Below are 24,752 nucleotides of genomic sequence, written 5' to 3'. Positions count from 1 at the left end.
TTGAGATTGGTATCGCAGTCTAAATTCAAAAAATTGGAAAGACAAGTTTAGCCAAGTAACAGTTCTAATCGGTTTCTTTTGGTTGTTATCAGAAATAATGACAGGCACTCTATTGTTTGTAGATGTGTACCGGAAGTTCAGTTGGGGGGGTTACAAAAGTGCGCATGCACAGTAACGTTTGTTTATGTCGTTAAGATGAAACGTCTATGGATATCTGCGGATATCAAACCAGGAATTTTTGGTTTTCCGCCTTTAACCAGTTCACCTCAAAACCCTTTGGTTTGGTTTCAGTCAGTTCGTTTCTATCTGTGATCAAACTCTTCCTATAAGTGAATGGTCGGTCCGTGTATCATCTGATCATTTGATTATTCCATTCAATATAACAAACGGGAAAAGAAAAAAAACAGTCGATATTTCGTTTTTCCGTTTTTCTGTATGCACAAAAATAAAAAAACGATGTGTTTCTTCTTATTTCAGCCTTAAAAGGGAAATCCAATAAATAAATAAACCAAAACGAAATAACGACCCTAATTATAGTTTTTTCATTTTGGGGTGATTTCCCAGGGTCTTCTGCGCGCGCACGCTTTGCGCATGCGCAATGTACAGCCGCTTACCGGGATGAAATGGAAATGAATGCATTTGCATATGCTTTGTTTGTACTTTTCACTACCACTAAAAGAGTCACACTGAGAGAGGACATGACTGTGGAAAATATTTCAAAAATATATATTGAACAATGCCGTTCACATACAATACTTTCCAGAGCTTACAGTCGAAGTTGGTTAGCATTATTGCTTTTAATATGTGACATTTAAGTAAACAATTAAGTAGCCACAGCTGGCTTGTAGCAGCAAAGGTGTAAATCCATGAATTACTTTTGTAATTTATAAGTTATGTGATGCGAACAGCCCCTCCCCCCGTAACCTCACTCAACCGAGTTCATTAGGTTCCCCCAGCTAAAACTACTGTCGCTATAGCGTAATTCATAAAAGATGTTCAGTTTGTGTTGAAACTGTGAGGTTTTTATGTAGTCATTTGCACTATTACATTACATCAGTTTAGGCTACTGTTTTTAGGTAACATGCCAGAGCCTGTACCTCACGGAGGGACCATAATAATGTTGCAGTGTTCCCCAGAGAGCATGCGGCCTCTTTTCCGATATCTCGTGATATGTCATATTATTTAAAAACATTTGATGAATATGAAACATGTACAGCTCGAGTGAAGCCATTGTAAATGATAACTGATCGATCGCGAGATTGGTGAAGAGCTCTAGGCGCGCTGCCGCGCTCGCAGAAATCCGTGCAACATCACCCAAAAATGAGAAAACCAGTAATTAGGGTCGTTATTTCGTTTTGGTTTATTTATTTAATGGATTTCCCGTTTCAAGATTAAATAAGAAAAACATCGTTTTTTATTTTTGTGCATACGGAAAAACGAAATATCGACTGTTTTTTTCTTTTTCCGTTTGTTATATTGAATGGAATAATCAAATGATCAGATGATACACGGACCGGGAATGCTTTTAAGCGTTCATGCTCGGGGATGTTTCGGGTGTGTGTGGTAACAGATGATGTCCTTTAGGATCAGCTGTCTGTACTGAAGATGGATGGCCTGTTGTCGTATGCGCACATTAATGATACGAGCTGTCAAGCAATCGATGTAGAGATCTCTAGAGGCACAACCCTACAGTCATTTCAACGTCCCCCTTCGCTTTCCTGCCACAGTCACGATTTTGAAAGTATGACTCGATTATTGCAAGCAGTGTTAATTTTGACAGCAAATTTTGATTTAGTTTTAGTCATAGTCTTTTGACGAAAATGCAATTTAGTTTTAGTCACATTTTAGTCAACCCCATCATTTTAGTTTGGTCTAGTTTTAGTTGACAAAATATGAAAAACATTTTAGTCGAATAAATATACATTATATTTAGTCTACTAAAATCTAAATGGTTTAAATCATTTACTTGGTGTAATTAAATGTTCCATTCAAAGATTCAACTGTTTTGACATAATTTACTTCACCTTAGAATGAAATTAAACCAGGTCATTATATCTTTATTTTTCAGAAAAGTTCAGTAACTAGATTTGCATTGTTGGAACACAGAATATTAGACCATGAACGACATGTTCCAGTTCATTCGATCCCATTTGACTCAATTGACTCGTTAAGTAGGGCGTGTTCATTCAGTTCATTCAACCAATGAAACGCTCTGACAGGGCTCACACTCAAAGGCTATTGGCTCATGGCATGCCTCTTTGAAGAAAGAGCTGCACTGTGTTTGCTTGAGACAGCAATGAATGAGAATAGCTTTCATATAAATTGTATTACATTTCTCTAGTCATGCAAACATGTTACATATTTTGGTTCGAATGTACAGTTTGACTCACTTCATCACTTCTATAATCAGTAGAGGACAGCGCTGGTGAATATATGTCTGTGCTTAGTTCCCCTTCTCCCAGAGACTTCTCTCTGCCGTTTATATGATATAAGCAGCACATGCGCACAAACTGATGTCCGCCAGGTGGGGACAACAATATTTTCGTCTCGTTTTTATTAGTTGACGAAAATGTCAGTATATTTTTATTACAGTTTTCGTTATCATGCATTAATTTTTATTTAGTTATCGACTCGTTTTCGTCAGTGAAAACATGTCGCTAACGAATACTTTTCGTCGTAGTTTTCGTCAACGAAATTAACACTGATTGCAAGGAACATTTAAGGCGTATTCATGAGATTTTGACCACTGACGGAATAACCTGAGCTCCCACTTACATGGATGCAATGCGAACCTGTATTGAGGACTGAATACAAATATCCAACATTACAAAATTTTATTTTGGTAAAATGTTTATAATACATATGGTCAACACACGTAAGTGTCTACAATATCCACAATATCTCTCTCTCGCTCTCTCTCTCTCTCTGATCTCTAAAGGGTTTGTGAGCTTGATGTCACGAGTGACATCGGCACCAAACCGACTGTAACCAAAGAAACTGAGCCAATGCAATATAGCGTTTCAAACATCAGAGAAGCTCAACATCACGATACATTAAAGGTCCAGTGTGTAATTTCATAGAGGATCTATTGACGGAAATGAAATATAATATACATAACTATGTGTTCAGAGGTGTATAAAGACCTAACATAATAAAACGTTATGTTTTTATTATCTTAGAATGAGCTTTATCTATCTACACCGTGGGTCCCCTTAGATAAAATTCACCATGTTGAGCGCTATTCCACCATCGCGCAGCGCGTGACGCCTTTGTGTTTACATTCTCAAGATTTTCGTTATCAGACCTGCGGTGGAAAATGAAACCATTTACGTACCGGCTGGCACGGATCGGCACGGAAGAGAACGATTAAGCAATGAGAACGAACTGCTCTACAGAGCGCATTTCGGCAAAGAAGCAAAAACGTGACAACATCTTTGTCCTGTGTCAGCCACTGTAGTGCTTCGAAAGGGAGAGGGAGTGAGCCATCAGTATGTTTTATCAGTATGTAACTTAATATTTAATGTTAGTCAATACCTACCATCATGTACTGATAGAAGAGCATCCTGGCAACTGTTGCTGCGGCTGTCAAGCTCCAAAATGATACGAACTACCATAAAAGGATCATAAAACTGCTGTTTACTGTACTCCAAGTCGATATCTGATAGAGATTTGGCTGTCCTTATTTACTTTATTTATATGTAAAGCGTTATTAAAATACAGATTTACCAACATGAAGGTGAGTAAGTAATGACAGAATTCTCGTGTTGACGTGAACTACACATTAAATTACAGATGATTACATCTACTTAACATATATCACTGATATTCTGGGAAATCACACCTGTCTCTGACAGAACAACACTCTGTAGACAGCAAAAACACTCAGTGTGCAAAAAGCACTCAGTGTGATCCACTCAGAAGACTGAACTCTTTAGAAACACTCTCCGCCTGTCAATCATTCTACACATTCATATTTGCATGTTTTTATAGGCCTGAGCTTGGAGAGAGAAGCGGCTTGACACTACAAAAATGTATTTTGTTGCCTGAAATTTTTAAGTACAATTAAACTGGCTTCAAGTGTTGCTACTTACTTTGATGAGTTGTAATGAGTTTGCTGTGTGTAAAAATTAGGAGTTTCCATTGACAGAAATGCAATATACTATACATAACTATATGTTCAGAGGTGTAGGCCCTAAAAAGACTTTTATTAACTTAGAATGAGCTGTTGTCTATCTACATACACCGCAGGTTCCCTTACATGGAGCGTGTTTCGTAAATACATTATCTCTTTCAGCAAAGAAGCGAAAACGCGATGACATGTTTGTCCTGTGTCAGATGCCGTAGTGCTTCGGAAGGGATGGGTGGAGTGAGCCGTTGGTTGCAATTCGCAACCTCACCACTAGATGCCGCTTAAATCTTCACATTGCTCCTTTAATGTAAACTGCAAAAGAGTAAAGGCTGAGATACACTACGACACTTAAAATCAGAACAGATGTAAAGAAAACTATAGACATCATCCAACTGCAGACTTTTTGAAAGTTTGCAGAGAAAAACAGGGCATCACACACTACGCGATAAAATCTGCAGACTAGCGCAGACTTTCTACAACAAGTCCAGACTGAAAATCTGGGCAAAATCTGAGCAAGTTGTGTGTGTGTGCGTGCGTGTGTGGTTCTCTGTGCATGTTTCTGTGTTTGTTGACGGATGCCTCTTGTGTGTTTGTGCGTGTGTCTGTTTGTATGTGTATGTGCCTGTGTGTGGTCATGTGTGTGTTGTGCGTGTGTCTCTTTGTGTGTGTGAGTGTGTGTGTTTCTGCATACGGTTGTATCTGTGTTGTTGTGTTTGTGTACGTGTGTGTCTGTGTGTATCTGTGTGTGTGGTGTCTGGCCCTCTAAACAGGTTCTTTTATGTCTGTGTTTGTGGGATGTACAAAGGCAGCAGCTGCTTTGGCACGTCTCTAAACCTGAACGTTTGTACACACACGCACACTTTCATCTGCACTGCCGTCATTCTGTCTCATCTCACCCACACCACACATCCTAAAGCACAACACGCACTCCGACTAGAAGTGTTTCTTCACACACTTCAATAGAATCACACCACCACACACACACTAGTGTACTGTCAGAGGTTGTGCGGGAAATGAACAACGAGAAAAGGACAAACTTTCAGATCTCACTGTCTAACTTTTTTCTAATCTTTATCCAGAGGAAATCACCCCAGAAAGTCTCCCCAAAGAAAAAAATGATATGTTTAATATTATGTATCGTATTTAGATCTTCAACTATTTGGTATTTTAAATTTCCCAAAAAGAAACATGACAAATTGTTTCTCTTAGACAGAAATTAAATGAAGAGCAAATTGACTTTTTTTAGATGTTCAAGTTTTGAGTTTAAGAGAAGGCCTCGTCACAAGCTGTTCTCCATTTGCCAAGATACAAAAGTCTGCAATCAAAAGTCAATAAACATCTCACCAGATTTTTTCGGAATGGTTATATGAGCAATGATATCCATATGTATTTTTATAGATCTTTATTTGACTTAGATGTATCTCTTAAGATTACTTAGAAAACAATGAACTAAAATGAGAATAAGTTGATGCAGTTATCACATTAAACACTCTATTAAATCTCCTACAGAGATACGAAAGAGAAAAGTGTGAGCAATAATATTTTTTCACAGTTTCACCTTTTTGGTAAACTTGGTTGTGGAAAAATGTACTGCATAGTTGTGAAAGACAATTTATGAATCCAGCCATCTCCAATTGGGAACGTTTGTTTGGCTGGTCAATAAGAATCATGTAATATCTGAAACAAGACACTGGTTGACAAAATTCACATTCATTCAATTCAGTTACTCCACCTGGATATGCGCTTCGTGACTTGTGAAACAAATTTCTTAATATCAGCTTGGCGGGCTGCTGTATTGTTCTGTGATGTGACACGCTGAGCTCGGCAGATGGTCTAATTTCACACCTCCAGGACAAAACGTCTTTTGTTATCGTGAATGTGAGAAAGAAAGTGCTTCCGTCTCAAACAGAAGAAAATAACAGAAATGGCAAACGTACCACCATCTTGTTGAGGGAAACCCAGCAGTCGGAGGGAAAGTCCTGTAACATGGGCACGAGAAACTGCAGACAGCCGTCCCAGTGACACAGCAACAACATCATGGCTATCAGGTTAAAAATCCGGATGACTGCACTCGCCAGGTCATAGGTCATATGGAAGATCTGTGAGGGAAGGAAAAACACAACTAAACGCTTTGCAAACACTTGTGAAAGCAACTAAATGGAGAAATTATGTTCATAAGCAACAAAAATGGGACTGAATGAATTACAATGTTAGGTTTAGTCAGGACATTATTCGTGCGTTTTCGTCAGGTAAGAAACAAAAAATGTTTGGGATAGAGACTTTTAACTGGAAGTTAATGTGAGTAGATCAGGAACTTATATTATTTATATACAACAAAATATTATTCAAAGCTCCACAGGTCAGAAGAAAATGTATATTAAGAAAATATTTTATATTTTTTATTAATATTATTTGAAAATATTAAACAAATCAAACAAAACAAAACGATGACAAAAAAGCAACAACAAAACTGTGATGTTAATATAATAAATACTATTCAGACGTATCGTGTTTAAATTTGCTTTAATAAGAAAAGCATTTTTTTTATGTCTCTACTGCTGAATTATATTTTCTGTAAGGCTGCTTTGCAAAATTTTTTTAGAAATACATACAAATTTAATTGAATTTGTAAAATTTAAATAAAAATGGCAAGAGAACAAGCACCATAGTATATATTATTTTTATGTTTTCTCAATGTTCAGTGACCAAAAGTAAAGCAAATATTCCAGTAAGGTAAAGAATGTAAAAAGCTGTATTGTTTTAACATTTCAGCATCTTGAGATCTTCCGCGTGTCTTCCTGACTTTTTCTGACCGGCTGCTTGTCTAGAAAATTCCTCTAAAGCCCAACAGCAGCTAAGAATACATTCTCCTGAGTTGACATACTAGAAAAGAAAAAACACTTTAAACCGCTCATGCCTTTGAGGTCTTTCTCTCTCCTCCTTTGCTTTCCATGACAGTTTTTTTCTTCTACGTCTCAAAGCAGTAAAACTCCAAAACATCACAGAATTCATTGCCACGAGTCTCCGCTTCAGACAGCTCACCCACAGTCCACACGCTGACTGTCTGATGGATTCTACCCCCATCATTTACTGTGCTAAAAATACTGTTGTAAAGTAAAGTATTGTATTTACTAGTACATTGTAGTAAGCTGTAGTATATTATCGTAATTACACTATAGTGTTCTGTAGCATTAACTACACTGTAAAAAAATCCCTGTAAAAAACTTTACTTATGGCAGCTGGGACACCAGAAATATACAATAAAAATTAAATTACATGGTTTTGCTGTTTTTCTTGTAAACGTTGTCTTTTTCTGTCATTTGACGTTTTTTTGACTGTATTTCAAAAATACTTGAAAATTATAAATATTTTATCATGTATGTGGATCATCTTTGGCAGTAAGAGAGCCTGGGTTTTCTTGATATCGGAGTATTACAACACAGGGGTAAAGATAAGCATACATCTATTTCAGATTATTACGCGGTTCGTTTGAATGCTTGATTCTGATTGGCCTGTCGCTACATCTGCAGGTTCGTTATTCCCAGATAACAACCGCTCAAAACTCATAACAAACAGTAACCCGGATGCAACAAATCATTTGGACCAGGGTTTTTTTTGACAAATTAAATATAAATATGTCCTTCAATAACATATATGACATTATATTTGCAAATGATTAAACCAAATTGCCAAATTGTCGTTTCTCACCTTAAAATCGAAAGTAAACGGCTTTTCCTCGCGGAAGGTCTGCATTCAGTTAAAATGAGCTAATAAAATATTTCAAATTCACATTTCATATCCAGTTTTTTTCTCATGTGGCAAGTAGTCGCGTAATAAGCGGGATAATGTACAAGCAGCCGGCTGTTATCGCAAAATAAGACCCTTCAGTGTGATACAAGATCACCAGTGTTGGGTAAGTTACTCTCAAAAAGTAATTAATTACTAGTTACTAATTACATATTCAATAGTGTAATTAGATTACTGTACAAATTACTCTCTCCAAAAAGTATTTAGTTACTTATTACTAATTACTTTCTATATCCTGTATCAACCTTGATTAGTTAAGTGATTCAAGGATAGACATGAAAGGGCTCTTTTAATTCATTCAAATAAATAATATTAAACTACATAAAGTACTCTTATTAACTGACCAAAGTATTACAAATGTGAGAATTATACATTAAAGCACAGATTTTAAAGTTAGACTTTGCATTTTGATGTCAATTCCACAGAAAAAATAAAGAAAAAAATACAGAAAAATAAAAGTAATCCCTTACTTTACTTTTTCAAGGGGAAAGTAATTCAATTACAGTAACTAATTACTTAGTAACTAGTTACACCCAACACTGCTGATCACACTGTTGGGTCTTATTTCTGCCATAACAATCGGCTGCCTGTACATTATCCCTTACTGAACAAACCCTCTCTACAAAATGAAGCACCAAGCGCAGCATCAGTCTTCTGATGGTAAGAAACGCAAATGTTACTAACATTCAGCTTTTCTTTTACACAAGTGTTATTAGGAGTAACATAACAACCTAACTTGTCAACTTTAAAAGCAACAATCTTCAACACTTTTGTTCACAAAGGCCAAACAACATGATTACAACCCCTCTGTGCTTGGAATGAGTTCAATGATCAAGGGTTTTCTATTGACTCCCTCATTGAATAAATATTGATTCAGGCCGTGAAAACTAAGCTTGATAAATGAAGTGCATCAAACATCTTCCGTATTAAATGACCATCAGATGCTGGAGATTTGTTACTGGCCAATGTGACGGTAATCTGTGAGTGTGAAACTACACGGCAACATACACCTTCATAAATCACATGAACCCAAACCAACACACGACCTGAGATGACTTCAACATGCAGGACATTATTGTGTTTATAAACATTCATATTAAAAAACAAGCATGAAGATCCAAACCTAAACACAACCTTCACTAGGGTGAAAGAAGATCATAAAATCGTTATATTAAACAAGTCAGGTTTATGAGTAGCCTACTTTTGATAACAGACTACCTTTCTGATTAACAATCATGATTTAATAACTCGGTCTTTTGGGAGAATGGAAACTAGTTTACAAAACACAATTATAAGATCAAATAATTACAGCGGAGCCCCACAGCGTCAGGAAACAGTCTCTCCAAATCACATTTACACAAGAGAATAAGAGTCTGAGACAGCACAATATTATACCATAACTTCAGAAGAGCTAAAAAATAAACGCTAAAAACACAACCTACAGGGGTTCCACAACCTGATACCATCAACGAACATTTTGTTAGCTATGCATTTAGGCATAACTGTGTGCTTTACCAAAACCAGAACACAACAAGTACTGAAGAACCCGCAATGAAATATCAAGAACATCATTCCTCTCCAAAGAACCATTTACAGGGAAAATTCTGCTATCCTCATGTCATTGGAACACAGCAAAATCGTCAGTGTTAAAAAGGTCAAATTAACTCTCACAGTGTACTGTATAATCCACACTTTGTGAGTGTTAATAAGACATTTTTTAACAATGGCGATTTTGCTGATGAGTATCTCTCTTTTGTTGAACACAGAAGAAGATATTTTAAAGAATGTTCATAACAAAACAACACTGACCCCCATTGACATCCACTGAGTGAACACAAAACCATTTCTCAAAATATCTTCACTTCAGTTTCACTGAAGAAAGAGTCACATACAGGTTTGACATGACATGAAGGTAAATAAATGATGACTCAATTTTTATTTTTGGTTACACTCTCATAACCAGAGATCTCTATAAGGAAATAGCTTAATAATATGACTTTTTAACAACTGAAATGTGCAAATTACAATGCAACAAAGTTTAAAAATAAAATCATACTAATGCCTGTCCAGACAAATAAGTCTTGCTGGGCAAAACACGGTGTAGAATATGCTTCTAGTCTACAGTTTGCATCCTTACTTTACTGTAAGGAAAAATAATTCAAATGCATTCATTCGAGCAGGCTAAACTTGTCAAGGTTCTGGTAGACGGAGAGCACACCACGGAGGTAGATAAGAAAAAGGAGTTTATTTCAAAAACAGGAATATCCAAAAACAATTAAGTATTTCAAAAACGGGAATATCCAAAAACAGGTAAGTATTTCAAAAACAGGAATATCCAAAAACAGGTATTTCAAAAACAGGAATATCCAAAAAGGTCCGTGTATCTTTTGGGTCCGTGTATGGTCCGTGTATCATTTGATTATTCCATTCAATATAACAAACGGAAAAAAAAACAGTCGATATTTCGTTTTTCCGTGTTTCTGTATGCACAAAAATTAAAAAACGATGTTTTTCTTCTTATTTCATCTTGAAACGGGAAATCCAATAAATAAATAAACCAAAACGAAATAACGAACTTAATTACTGTTTTTCTCATTTTTTGGTGATGTTGCACGGATTTCTGCGAGCGCGGCAGCGCGCCTAGAGCTCTTCACCAATCTCGCGATCGATCAGTTATCATGATTACTACGTGTTCGCATCACATAACTTATAAATTACAAAAGTACTTTATGGATTTACACCTTTGCTGCTGCAAGCCAGCTACTTAATTGTTTACTTAAATGTCACATATTAAAAGCAATAATGCTAACAAATTTCGCATGTAAGCTCTGGAAAGTATTGTATGTGAACGTTAGGCATTGTTCAAAATATTTTTCATCGTCATGTCCTCCTCTCTCAGTGTGACTCTTTTAGTGGGAGTGAAAAGTACAAACAAAGCATATGCAAATGCCTTCATTTCCATTTCGAGCTTCGCAAGTTCGCATGCACTTGATCCCGGTAAGCGGCTGTACATTGCGCATGCGCAAAGCGTGCGCTTAGAAGACCCTGGGAAATCACCCCAAAATGAAAAAACTATAATTAGGGTCGTTATTTCGTTTTGGTTTATTTATTTATTGGATTTCCCTTTTAAGGCTGAAATAAGAAGAAAAACATCGTTTTTTTTATTTTTGTGCATACAGAAAAACGGAAAAACGAAATATCGACTGTTTTTTTCTTTTTCCGTTTGTTATATTGAATGGAATAATCAAATGATCAGATGATACACGGACCCAAATGCATGATGTACGTGTTATATGTTGTATTATAGGAAGAAATATTATAAAATGATCAAAAGATATAAACATCTCTAAAACTGTTCCAACTGTTCTGTTTTTTTTCTGTCAGTATATTCATAAATGTTTCTTGTGGATTTCTGCATGTGTTTTTAATTTATCTTAATAACTAACTATTTTGCATAAGAACTGTGCTGGCAAAATATAAACATAAGCAACGCCAGTAAAGTCAGTGTTTATGTCTAATGCATATATTACAACAAGTGATCTCTTATTAAATAATTGCACATTTAAATGATTTCAATAGCCTATTATTATTTACTTTGCAAACTGCATGAGACTTTTTAGTAAAAAGCAACAACCTGTAAACCTTATTGCATACCTGAGTGACCCAAAATTGTTAATGAATTATAAATACATAACTTTACAGACATGCTGTCAGGAAATAATTAAATAACTGTTTCTCATAACTTGTCCCTAACTACAGTATAAGTTATTTCTTATTATATATCTGATCAAAACTAGCATAAATAAACGTTATGGGGTAATTTGGCTATTAACATGCAACATTAATTTAACTCTGCTCANGCTGCGCAAGACACTGGACAGTACGCAGCGGATACAGTGCAGTGATGTAGTCAAAGTGAAAGTGACCTATTTGTCCGATATGTTGATCAAGGCTCAGTCACTGTTTAGATTCCACAATAAAAATCATTCAGTGTACGCTAAAGATTCTAGTATTTTATAAAACGTTTTACTGTGTTATTTACGACTGGCACATGCGAACGATGACAATGAGAGAAATGCTGACAAAAATACAAATTAATTAAGCTATCACAGGGTTATTATTATTATTTAGACGTAAATAAGTCCTCCGCTGCTCTACAGTGGGGATCCTTAAAGTATGTTTAATTTCTCTCATTAAACAACCGTCCACAAACCGTACAGGGCAGGTTCTAGACTGGACTTTCCTCGTGAAACCTAACGCATTTCATATAATTTTTTATATCACAAATATTAATGTAGTTCGCATCCGCATCTGGGTTAAATCTGCGTGGCAAAGCCGCGCGAGACACTGGACAGCACGAAGCGGATTCATATAGCCTACTTATTTTACTTCATTCAAAATTCGCTGTGTTCCGTTGTAATTTGTATTGAGGCTCCGTAAGTCTAAACAATTAGCATTTATTTTTGTTTGATCATTTAGCTTAAGATGGCTAGGTGTAGGCTATCCTTTTTTCATAAAGGAAAAAACTTTCGTTCCAATTGCACATTAAAGCTTGTTGTTGTGCATTTATTGATAATAATAATAATAACCCCGTGATGGCTTAATTAATTTGTATTTTTGTCAGCATTTCTCTCAGTTGTCGTCGTTCGCATGTACCAGTCCTAAATATCACAGTAAAAACGTTTTATAAAATACTAGAATCTTTAGCATACACTGAATGATTTTTTCTGTGGAATCTACACAGTGACTGAACCTTGATCAACATATCTGACAAATAGGTCACTTTCACTTTGACTACATCACTGCACTGTAGGCCTATATGCATCCGCTGCGTACTGTCCAGTGTCTCACGCAGCAAAACTCTGAATTCGTCTTGGTTCACTTCATGGAATGTACACAGAAGCAAACTTGTGGAAAAAAATGTGGTAACCCAACAACCACAACAGCGAATTTTGAATGAAATGTGTCGGTACACGATCCGGGATGCCTGCACGATCCGTCCGCGAATGCTCATAATGACGTAGTAGACAATTCTGTTTAGCGACGATGTCGGTACACGATCCGGGATGCCTGCACGATCCGTTCTGCGCATGCGCACAATGACGTAGTAGACAATTCTGTTTAGCGACGACACTGCACGATCTGTTCCACGCTTGAGCACCTTTGTACCGCGACTTTCACTACTGTCCACCTCTGGTCTCATGTCACTTCTGTGTGCACACTATGCGTTGAAATACTCTGTAACGTTTCCCCAGACTTGTTTGTAGTTCTTTCTTCATGTAAGTGCAGATAGTCTAGGCAGAAATGCATATTATGTTCCTTATTGTGTTCTGTAAACACCATTGAAGGGATTATTCCTCATTTAGATTATATAGATAGATATATTAGCCTATATATAGACCCATACTAATACAAAACGAGTCGATTTAAAGTTAACTAATATTAGCAGATTTTAATAAAAACCGTCTTTGACAATACTACTGACCTCTGATCGAAACACAGCAAGTTAAGTAGGCCTAATGCCATGCAGCAATGAATCGCAAAGGGGAGTATGGAGGAAACTGAAGGTTTGCAGTGACAGACTCTCAAGACTCAGACTTTATTCCACATGTAACCAAAATCGTGTATGTTCATGTAACAACTCCTTTATTATTTTGGATTGGCAACCACGTAAACACATCGTAATGCATAGCGTAAGCTACATTTTAAAACATCAAAATAGACCCGCCATGAACTGTTAAATGAAAAACACAACGTAGCCTACAAAAATATGCCGCCAGTTGTGCCGTCTGGCCGTCAAGTGTTTCATCGCATGCTTGATACCAATAGTGTAGGGAAACCGTGACGTTGTTTACTACGTCATTATGCGCATGCGCAGAACGGATCGTGCAGGCATCCCGGATCGTGTACCGACAAAATGAAATGAAATAAAAGTATATGAATCCGCTTCATGTGGTCCAGTGTCTCGCGCAGCTTTGCCACGCAGATTTAACCCTGGAGAGCTAGAAAGATGCGGATGCGAACTAAAACAGGTAAGTATTTCAAAAAACAGGAATATCCAAAAACAGGTAAGTATTTCAAAAACAGGAATATCCAAAAACAGGTACGTATTTCAAAAACAGGTAAGTATTTCAAAAACAAGTAAGTATTTCAAAAACAAGTAAGTATTTCAAAAACAGGTAAGTATACTTATCGGGGTAATGAATTGCAGTGAAGACAACAAGACTGAACAGGGAAGAACAAAAAGGTGCAAACTTAAATAGAATCCTGATGATGTGATGCAGGTGTGGACTAATCAAAAATGGTGGATGTGCGGTGCATTCTGGGAAACTGAGTTCAGAACTCCGGGGAGAGGGAACGGGTGAAGCGAGCTGGCGGTGACGACATGGGGGGCGTGGCCGGTGGTGCTGAAACCGTTACAAAACTATGTAGTTTGTCTTGATAGGAGGTTATTTGGGGGAATGGACTGAATGTTGTGAATACAGATTACCCCCCACACACACATTTTTTGCTACACTACAATTTCATCTCACCTTTAACTGCAGTTTCCACAAGAGCTGAACAGAAAGTGAACAAGAATGTTCTTGGACCAGCACAGGTCTCCTTCCACAATGCAGGCAAATGACCAATCAAAACCTCAAAATAGATCAAATCAGCCCCTCCTCCTAACTGAAATACTGACACCCAGATGATCCATCCAGTCACTTAAAGACGGCATGAAATCAAAATCTAAAAATCTTATTTTTTATGGAATATGGTAGTGTTTTTTATGAGTGACTTATTTGTGCACTTCATTTTTTTTTTTATTCATGTGCCCCCATAACCTTTAATCAAAAACGTTGAGCTCCGCCCCCCTCGAAAGGACTTCTCATCACTTCCTGTCACAAGGAACGACGCGAGGGCGGAGCTTTCTTCGTGGGAGGTTGCCGATGGTGAGTCCGGTGGGGAATAATACTTCATGATTGACTGCAAACTCGCATTCAAATCTGCCTCCATTTTGTTAGCAACGCCCAAATTCCAACGATCCAATCAGTTCTCGGTGTGGGAAATCAAGTCATTTTCTCTCATTTCCAAACCAGTTTCACTCGAATATACAGTACATCATGATACGGAAAAGAATATGAGCTTTACTTCCATTTCATACCGACTTTCAAGGAGTAGTTCACTTCAAAATAAGCCCCCAATTTGCATTCCTACAATGGAAAGTCAATGAGGGCTTGTTTTGAGGTGAACTACTCCATTTAGTACTATGAGTCAAGAAACACTGATGGACAACAGAAACGTTCTGTATGTCTGAGAAACCACAGCACTTTTGATTTATTTTAAAGAATCATCGTTTTCAATGACAGACAGAAAATGTATCGCTTCTGGGAATGTTTTATCCTCACATCATCAGTTATCCAAAAAACGCCCCCGAGCGCAAGACCCTTATGTTTTTTTTTTTTTTTCCGGGCAACTGATGATCATACTGGAAACATTAAAATGTTAATTAAGCAAATTATTAAGGGATTAAAATGCCACCGAGCTGTCAGCGTTAATTACAAGCACTTTGTCTTGAAACAAATGAATGTATTACTGAAGATCTTTATTTCCTCTGGCAGCTTCCCTTGTGATATAGATACATTTATGTCATGAATGTGGGTGGTGAGGACACGGAGACAATGACAGAGGACCCAAGTGCAGACAGCGGGTAAGGGGTTAACAAGACATTTAATAAAATATAAATACAAAACAAAGACCCACGTGGGGGTAACAAAACAAAACACAAGGGTATAAAACATGACACCAAGGACTAACTACACCTAACCAGACTAAGACAACACTTGAATTAAATACAAAATAACTAAACTACACTGACAAGACAGGAACTCACCACATGTGACACACACACGACAGTACAATGAACCAGCACGAGACAGAAGACACAAGGGCATTATAAAGGGGATAAATCAAGAGGGGACAGGTGCAGGACATGAACTAATTAACAAACAATAACGAGGAGACGAAAGGGCGGGAAAAAAGACGCCACACCGGAGAGTGGAAGACCAACAGGGACAAAACGTCACTCTCCACATAAAACAAGAGGTTCTATCATGGTTCTGCCACTAGGCCAAGAAAAGCAAGACAAGGTGGGCAGAACCATGACACATTTATATGTCGCTGAATCAACATCTTTTGTTAGTCCTGGAAAAACGTTCCTGTGAAAAAAGCGTCCTACCCCACACCCGATCAACAATGGTCACATGGTGTTTTTGCAAATGTCTTGAACACAGTCCAGTCGTGAAATTACTCAAAATTAGAGATGCACTGATATATCGGCCAATAATCGGTATTGCAATTTAAAAAAAAACAGTCGATGATCAGGGCCGATATAACCTGTCAATCAAAAGAAACATTACCAGTTTGATGTTCAATATTAATAGTCATAAAATGAATTAAAAACATCAGAAGAATAAGTATTAATTTCATCTTCAGAATCGGCAGATATCACTCTGAATAATCGGTATCGGTGGAGGAATTTAGTATCGGTGCATCTCAATTTAAAATGGTAAAAATCTCAGCTGTAATGAAAATCCTCAATGAAATTCTATACACTACGTTAACAGTATGGTTAGTATGCCATTGCAAACGCAGTCATTGACTGACTTTGCTTTTGCTTTAAATACAGACGGCCCGATCAGAACTCTGCTCGAGTCTGTCTGGACCTTTAGCTCTTGACAAGAGATCCAACATCATCTCTGTGATCAATGAAGCCCTGTTAAACTCACCATCTGCTCTCTATTAGTTTCTCTGACCACAGCATAGAAAACTCACACACGAGATCTCTTTAATATTTGGATTTTTGTCTCAACAACAACGAGCTCCAATGCAATACTCTGTTATCCTCAGGTTTTCTCCCTGGGAACTAAACCCTCACATGCATCTCACATGCTTCTCCTTTCAGAAGAGTTCGCAACAATTCTTTGAACTCTTCAAAGACCAAGTGATCTGTCCTATGCTACACACATTCATTTATTTTCTAACTCTTAGGTAAAGTCGATACCTACATAACGCATAGCTGAGAGCTCCATTAAGTCTCATGGGCTCTAAGTCTTAAGATTCTCTCTGGGTGGTTTTGATCGGCTACTAGAACTGGCTTCTTTCGACCAATTTCACGCCCTCTATAACTCCATCAAACATTTATAAGCATCCAAATTCCATTTACATCTACCGGGAGAACGCCAACCCCCATCTTCTCAGACACACACATTCATATTTCATTCAGATTTGACACAGAGCACATTGAGTTCACACTGGGGCCGATACAGTCGGCTGTTTACTGTCCAAATGTAGCTATGTGACACAACCGGGTGTAAATATTTCAACCTATAATTGTAAACAACCAAAATGTCCTGTAGTTTTTTTTATGGTTTTATATCATTATATCCGTTTTAAATCATTATGACACTTTATCGGGTAGTTGCAATTTCTATAAAGAGAAAAGTGAATTTATCATCATTCTGTTTTGATTTACTATTATTATTAAATCTAAATTTCAATTTAAAAGCTTTATCTTCCTTTGGAAACCATTGGCATGGTAAAAATTGGTAAAGCCAAAGTGTTCCTAGTAGAAATAAAAAAGAGAGATAAATGTCCACACACAGAAGCAAAATTTTACTATAAATAAAACTTTATATATTATAATAATAAAACATTTTTAAAAGTTCTTTGGCGCTTGAATTTCAGTGTGCTGACCTTTATCTCTTTCTTGTTTACTGCCCTGCTGCGGTTCTGGATGTGCACACTTATTTTGCATTTTCAATTACTTACAACAAATCACATGCTATTGGTCACCGATTGGTTCCGTGCAGTTAAATGAATTACATACCTCCTCCCACTGATGAATGTAGCGAATCAGACGAGAGAGACGCAGCAGCCTCAGCAAACTCAGGATCTTAGTGAAACGCACAATCCTCAGGGCCCGAGCTGTCTTATACATCTCTGAGTCCATGCCCCTCTCCACAATCAGGAAGATATAATCCACTGGAATAGACGAGACGAAGTCCACCACGAACCAGGTCCTCAGATACGTCTTCTTGATGGTCTTGGGATCCAGGATGATGTCCGAATTGTCCTCGATAATGATGCCTGTGCGGAAGTTCAGCACCAGGTCCATGAGGAAAAAGGTGTCGGACACCACGTTGAAGATGATCCAGGGCGTGGTGGTCTCTTCCTTGAAGAAGGTGATGCCGACGGGGATAATGATCAGGTTGCCCACCATAAAGAGGAGCATAGAAAAGTCCCAGTAGAATCTGTCAATGAAAAGAAGAATGAGCTTTTCACAAAGCAAAATAAAGAGTTCATGTTCATATTTCTATATTTCTATATTTCTATATTTCAATTTAATGACTGTGTGTAACATGCATACTATATACTGCAATAATATTAATAGTATGCTTTTCATGTAGTTTGACCATTTTAATGTTTAGATGACCAAAAATCAATAATGCAGTGTGGTATAGAGATGTCATTCCTTGTAGGAAGGACTACAGCGTTTGAACTTCGCTAGACTCTTTAAATGAAGCTCATGAGAGGCTAGGATTGGTGCGAGTCAATGCCTGGAGGCTTGAAATGCGGAAGTGATGTGTTTCTGCGTGGCGCTCTCACGCATGTTCGTCTCAAGGTCACAGGAGCGCGCGCCAAGGCGCATGCTGACTCATATCTGGAGAGTGATGCAACTCGTGCAGAACGGCAGGATACGTTTCCACTGTGTTTGCGCGGCTAAACGTCTTTAAGGAGATCTTAAATCTAAAGATAGACATTGGAAACGCGTGTAAATCTTAAAAACACGCATGCTCTGTCTCTGCCGACAGCTCTAATTGATTTATTTCCTATGCACGGAAACAGCATGCAGATTTCGATCGATAAAACATGTTTACCTAAAGATTGCATGACGTAAACAAGAGCAAATCAAGTCTCAATGTCAAAGAGACAAAGGAGAGGTGCCATCACGCCATATATGTCCACGACTGCGTGACATGTGTTGCGAATTCTGGGGCGTTTTGTAATTCCGATGTCATTTGTCGGAAGCAACGAATACGACTTGATGTTTAATAACTCAGAGAAGGAACCAATAGTATGAGATGCAAATCATATTTAAAGACAATGAAAAGTGATCGAGCACGTGTGTTTGAACTGATCGTGGCGCTGTCTGCTTACTGTGGTGCTGAAACCACAGTGACAATCAGTGAACTCACGCGCGCATGAAAACATACAACACTCCTATAGACTGAAAATTTGACCCTCACTTACACTGCCTTCATTGGTGCCCTCCCTGCTTAGTGTTGCTTTAGTATTTTAAGAGTCTATAAGTAAGACTCAATACATGTACGGTGACTGAAACTTGAGAACATTTGATTCACGAACGTCATTCTATCAAAATCTAACGCAACACGATATCTACACCGTAAACACAGTATGGGTTATTTCATATTTAGTCTCATTCAGTCATTTAGCAGACGCTTTTATCCAAAGCGAATGGGTTCTTTCAACCTATGGTTGGGGAAAGTATAGACAAACCCAATCGTTGGTTGAACCTAAGAATGTCCATATGTGGGTTGAAAAGACCCAGCATTTTAAGAGGGCAGACAAAATTGGGGCACAATGTGTATAGTCTGAGATCACTTGTGTTTTTTAACCGTAAAATGTCTGTTAAATTTACATTAAGCCTACACTGTACCTTCAAAATACAACTGTAATGCTAGATGAAAATGGCTACTCATGTGAGATCCAGAAGTCAGAAACCACGTTAAAAATATGAGATTAGTTATCTCATTTAAATCTTACAATAAGCAGAAAGTTTGGAGAGAAATGAGTTATTCTCACTGTTGTAATGTTTAAAACATGCAGTTCCAATATTTTGGATCTGTGCGATTTAGAATGCCGCGCAAACTCTTAAAACTTTCTGCAACCACCCTGAGCTCTCACCTGAAGTCACTGTAGGGGTGAATGATCCAGTTGCCCGCAGATTTCACCCGCTCCTGTTCTTTCTCCACCGCTTTCTGACTCCCGTACATGCGTAAAGAGAATTTATTCACCCCGGGCTGCAGCATGCTGCTGAACTGCCGCTGCATGAAGCTCGCCTGGCTGTCCCTGGTGTCGCTATCCTCGGCCACGATCTGAGGACCATCCTCGGATTTGAGAAACGTCACCGAGTTCCGGGGCTGCTGCTGGGTGCCGTGGATGGAGGAAGAGGCTTTCCGACTCGGGGCGTTGGAAAAGGACACTTTCGAGTCCTTCTTCTCCGGGACTCCGCTGGAAACGGGCGTCGTGCCGGCGTCCTGAGTCAGGGAGCCGATGGGAGTGGTGGTTCCGTCCATGCTGGTCGTTGAATTGCAGGCTGCCCGTTTATTCCCTTCCTGCTTGGACATGATGGACCGCAGGCTCCCCGTACCGGAGTCCCGCCTGCATTCTCCGTTTTTGTTGCATTTCATGCTGGAAACCGGCGCTGGCGTGTTGCTTTCGGCTTCACCTGCAACATTACAAGGCTCCACGGTCACGCTGGCCACTACGGTTGACGCTTTACCTTTGACGGTGTCGTGGCGACCCGCAGCATCAGCTTCACCCGGGCGCGCATCTGTGGCACTGGACTCAAGGTGCGCGGAGCTCCTTGTCGCGGCTCCTCCTCCTGGCGTGCAGCTTTTAATCCGGATGCTGTTCCCTCCCCCTCCTCCTCCGCCGGCTCTCCTCAGTCGAGGATGATGAAACTTGGACTCTTCCTCCGCCTCATCCGCCTCCTCCATGGCGACGTGATTGGGTTTCAGGTTGGCATCGGGGTTTGACTCCACGCAACTCTTCGGGGCGATGTTACCGGTGCAGTTGTGCCCGGCTGTGCTGTTATGGGCAGATTTGTTCTTCATGGCGACATCTGAACCGGGCGACGGCTCATTCCGGTCCATGTCATCCACTGGATCAGATTGGGTGTGTAATTATCTTAGTGTGAAACCAATCAGAGATAGCAGCAGTGGTGATGAGAGAGAGAGAGAGAGAGAGAGAGAGAGAGAGAGAGAGAGAGAGAGAGAGAGAGAGAGAGAGAGAGAGAGAGAGAGAGAGAGAGAGAGAGAGAGAGACGTGACTTTCCAACCAAATGAAACGACTCTCAGTTTATTAACTATTTGTTGGGTCGTTTTATCAAAAATACTTATCCATATCCATGTAATGAATGAACGAGGCATTTATATAGCGCTTTATTGTGTATTGCTGAGCGCTTTACAATCATATGAGGGGGGTCTCTCCTCAACCATCCACCTGGATGATGTGACGGCAGCCACGGTACAACGGAGCCAGTGCGCTCACCACACACCAGCTATAGGTGGAGAGGAGAGAGATAGAGCCAATTCAGCGGGTGAGGATTATTAGGAGGCCATTGTTGACAAGGGCCAGGGGAGGGAATCTGGGCAGGACAAGGGGATTACACCCTATATTCTTTACGAGAAGTGCCATGGGATCTTTAATGACCAGAGGGAGTCAGGACCTCGGTTTAACGACGGTGCTTTTTTGTCCCCATCACTATACTGGGGCATTTTGACCCATACAGACCACAGGGTGAGCACCCTCTGCTGGTCTCACTAACACCTCTTTTAGCAGCAACCTAGCTTTCCCAGGAGGTCTCCCATCCTGGGTACTGACCAGGCTCAGCCATGCTTAGCTTCAGTGGGCAACCGGTCTTGGCCTATAGGGTGATATGGCTGCTGATCAATATAAGGCGGATCAATACATCTGATTTTTAATACTAAAGTATTAAACAGGCTGCATTATGTCTTCAGACCCTTACCTGTTCATGGTTGATAAATGTATACAATTTATGGCTTGTTTATCCACTTTCAATAATCTATGTTTACTATAGCTACAGAACATGGGAACAGATTTGACAACTTAAGATCGCCCCCTTCTGACAGACCTTAAATACAAAATACACTGAAAGAGACTCTAAAGTGAGACAGAAGGGAACATTAGTTCGTCCTTGCAGAGTTCAATTGTAAAATGCTGACGTAATGATTATAGCTTTTTTATTTGCTATTATTATTAGTTATTTATCCGAAGAATGTTCCTAGTACGATTTCGAAATAGGACAAATAATTGAGCCATGTATTCTCATTAAAAACATAAATCAGATCAAGTTCAACCGTATGCACGAGTTACGCCACACACATAAATCTGAACTCTCTGTGGCATAAGCAGTCTGGTACTTTTGCATAAAGTTGTCGTCATGACATCATGACGTCACAGCAGTAAAGGATGCGCTCAATTGACATTTTCAAAGGTCCAATCAGACTGCAGTGCGCCGCCACCTGTTGGCGACATAACTACACTACAACTAACACAACCGTTTTGGACAACTGCTGGGGTCACTCATCTGCAAGAACCTGTTGAATGCATTTAAGAAAACCATAAATCAAACTGTGAAATAAAGATATGACCCATATAAGTAAATGTGAAGTTTAATTTGAAGACTTCCCGGGTGTTCCACTCAAACTGATCTCACACTTATATTGTACCAAGCATAGAATGCAAGGTGCCGCTGTGAAATGTAAAAACAAAATCCCATGCAAATTCAATTCAAAGACGGAATAAATACATTAAGGCATGAATCAACCCATAACAAAGACAGTCATGACATCAACAATAGAGACAAAAAAAGCTTATTGTGACAAGCATGAAACCACAGCTGCTAAATCACATTTCTCCCTTTTCAATGAGCATCTTTCAAAACACACAGAGAGAAAGTCATCCTTGAATACCATTGATGTAGACTATCAGAAGCCTGAAGATGTGACGTTCTCCTGCCTGATGCTGACGTATGGTGCGGAGAGTAAGACTTACCTTGAGAACAGCCAGAAGCAATGACATTGAAAGGTTGTCTGAGCCCAGCAAAGAGAAAAGCAACGTGTCCCTTCAGTGATGGGGCGTTTTATCCTCTAGAGGTCACTGAGGTCGCCATGCTCCCTACTGCACTGTCTGCTTCCCACTCGGGAAGTGTTTAACCTGACCAGCACTAGCTCTCTCTCTCTGTCTGCAGGACAGAATGCCGGCACTCACTTCCTGGTATGACACATTTAAGTGTGATGCTTTAGGGATCATTTGCATAAAAGGCAAAGTTCCAAAAAAGGTGCCTGCGATTTTAAAAGGTACACAGTTTGAAAAGATCTTTTGAAGGCGTGAGAGGAATTGTGTGTGTAAAACCTTTCCAGACACTTGGGATTGCTATGAGATCATTTAAAAAACGTTTTTTAGAGATTTATACTTCAGAAAATCTATTTTTCTAATCGTGCTAGAAAAATAATGACAACACCTCCACAAGTCACACGGTGTGAGAGGTCATTCATGTCTACAATTGTTTAAAATTGATCCAAGCTACACAACAATAATTTGGGTTAAGGACTTTGAGAAGTGTCGAGATCGCTTCTACACCGCGTTTCTTGTAATAACTACAGCAAGTTCATACTTGAGAAAGGCAGAAGAGAGCCATCTCTGCAGACACATTTTACAGCTTTAATCCATTTCAAGAAAAGCAGCACATGAGGAAGCGCTTATCGTGTCTGTGGTCTCAGTGTTAAGGAGTACATTTTAGGGATTTTCAGGTAGATCAGAAAGACTAGATGAATTTACATGAAGGCATTCATAACGGTGACAATAAACTAGCTTACATCTCAGTGTAAGGCCAAGAGACACTTAAAGGGACAGTTCACCCAAAAATGAAAATTCATTTACTCACCCCGAGTTGTTCCAAATCTGTATAAATATTTTTTTATATTTAATATTTTTTATAACCAAACAGTTCTTGGCCACCATTGACTACCATAGTAGGAAAAATGACAATGGTAGTCAAAAGTGCCGCAGAACTGTTCGCAGTCCAACATTCTTCAAAATATCTTCTGTGTTCAGAAGAAAGATATTTACATTTATAAGCAACAGAACATTTATAAAGCAATTTTCCAACTATGGGAGTCAATGGGGTCCAAGAACTGTTTGGTTACAAGCATTCTTCCAAATATCTTTCTGTGTTCAACAGAACAAAGGAATTTATACAGATTTGGAACAACTTGAGAGTGAGTAAATGATGACAGAATTTTAGTTTTGGGATTAACTGTCCCTTTAAGTGGCCTTGCACTGATATGTAAGCTAGTTTATTGTCACAGTTACTATGGCTTCAAGTAAATTCGTCTGTTCTGTCTTATAATAACAGAATAAAAACAAACAAACCACTGCTAACATCTATCACGTGATGGAAGTAAATTAGGATCATGCTAAAATTTCTAAAAACATATTTAGTGTGCAGCAATAACAAGATTAGACCGACATCTACCTCTTAACCCATCAGTGCTGTTTACTGAGCCAGAAGTTTAATTCTAAGAAACATGGCATGAGCCCTTTAAAACTCTTTTCATATTTTTTTGTTCATGGTGATGACAGGCCAGTTAAAACACAATTTCTTTAAAATGACTATAAATTAAAGATGACAGTAAACCCGTGTCTTACCCATGCCCCTATTCAGCACTCATAAAACGCCCTTGAACATTCCGAACATTTTACAGAAACTCTCAAGTCAACGTGTGTTTGTCATCTGTGGAGACAGACTTTATGAAATGTTTCATCATCAGCAGAGGTACATTCTTCTTCTCCTTCTTTATTATGATTTACAAAACAAATCATCAACTTTAAATAAGTTAAAAAAAAAGTTGCCTTGAATTAAAAAGTCACTGAATGTGTGGAAGAGAGAGAGAGAGAGAGAGAGAGAGAGGGAGAGGGAGAGGGAGAGGGAGAGGGAGAGGGAGAG

At 38.8% G+C, this 24,752-nt stretch overlaps 1 protein-coding gene across 1 annotated transcript in view; it reads right to left on the bottom strand.

Annotated features, from left to right (window-relative positions):
- Positions 1 to 24,736, bottom strand: part of LOC130554339 (potassium/sodium hyperpolarization-activated cyclic nucleotide-gated channel 2-like) — a 73,488-nt gene extending 48,752 nt beyond the window's left edge. Inside the window, exons 1-4 of the mRNA XM_057333905.1 lie at positions 22,799 to 24,736; positions 19,904 to 20,908; positions 17,805 to 18,228; positions 6,067 to 6,228 (exon numbers count right to left, since the gene is read on the bottom strand). Of these exons, the coding sequence (XP_057189888.1) occupies positions 6,067 to 6,228; positions 17,805 to 18,228; positions 19,904 to 20,874 (1,557 nt within the window). The 5' untranslated portion in view covers positions 20,875 to 20,908; positions 22,799 to 24,736. The remainder of the gene's footprint in view (positions 1 to 6,066; positions 6,229 to 17,804; positions 18,229 to 19,903; positions 20,909 to 22,798) is intronic.
- Between the last annotated feature and the right edge of the window lie 16 nt (positions 24,737 to 24,752).

Source organism: Triplophysa rosa, linkage group LG5 (assembly GCF_024868665.1).
Source record: "Triplophysa rosa linkage group LG5, Trosa_1v2, whole genome shotgun sequence".
Classification (NCBI taxonomy): domain Eukaryota; kingdom Metazoa; phylum Chordata; class Actinopteri; order Cypriniformes; family Nemacheilidae; genus Triplophysa; species Triplophysa rosa.
This window is presented reverse-complemented; position numbering and strand designations above follow the sequence as displayed.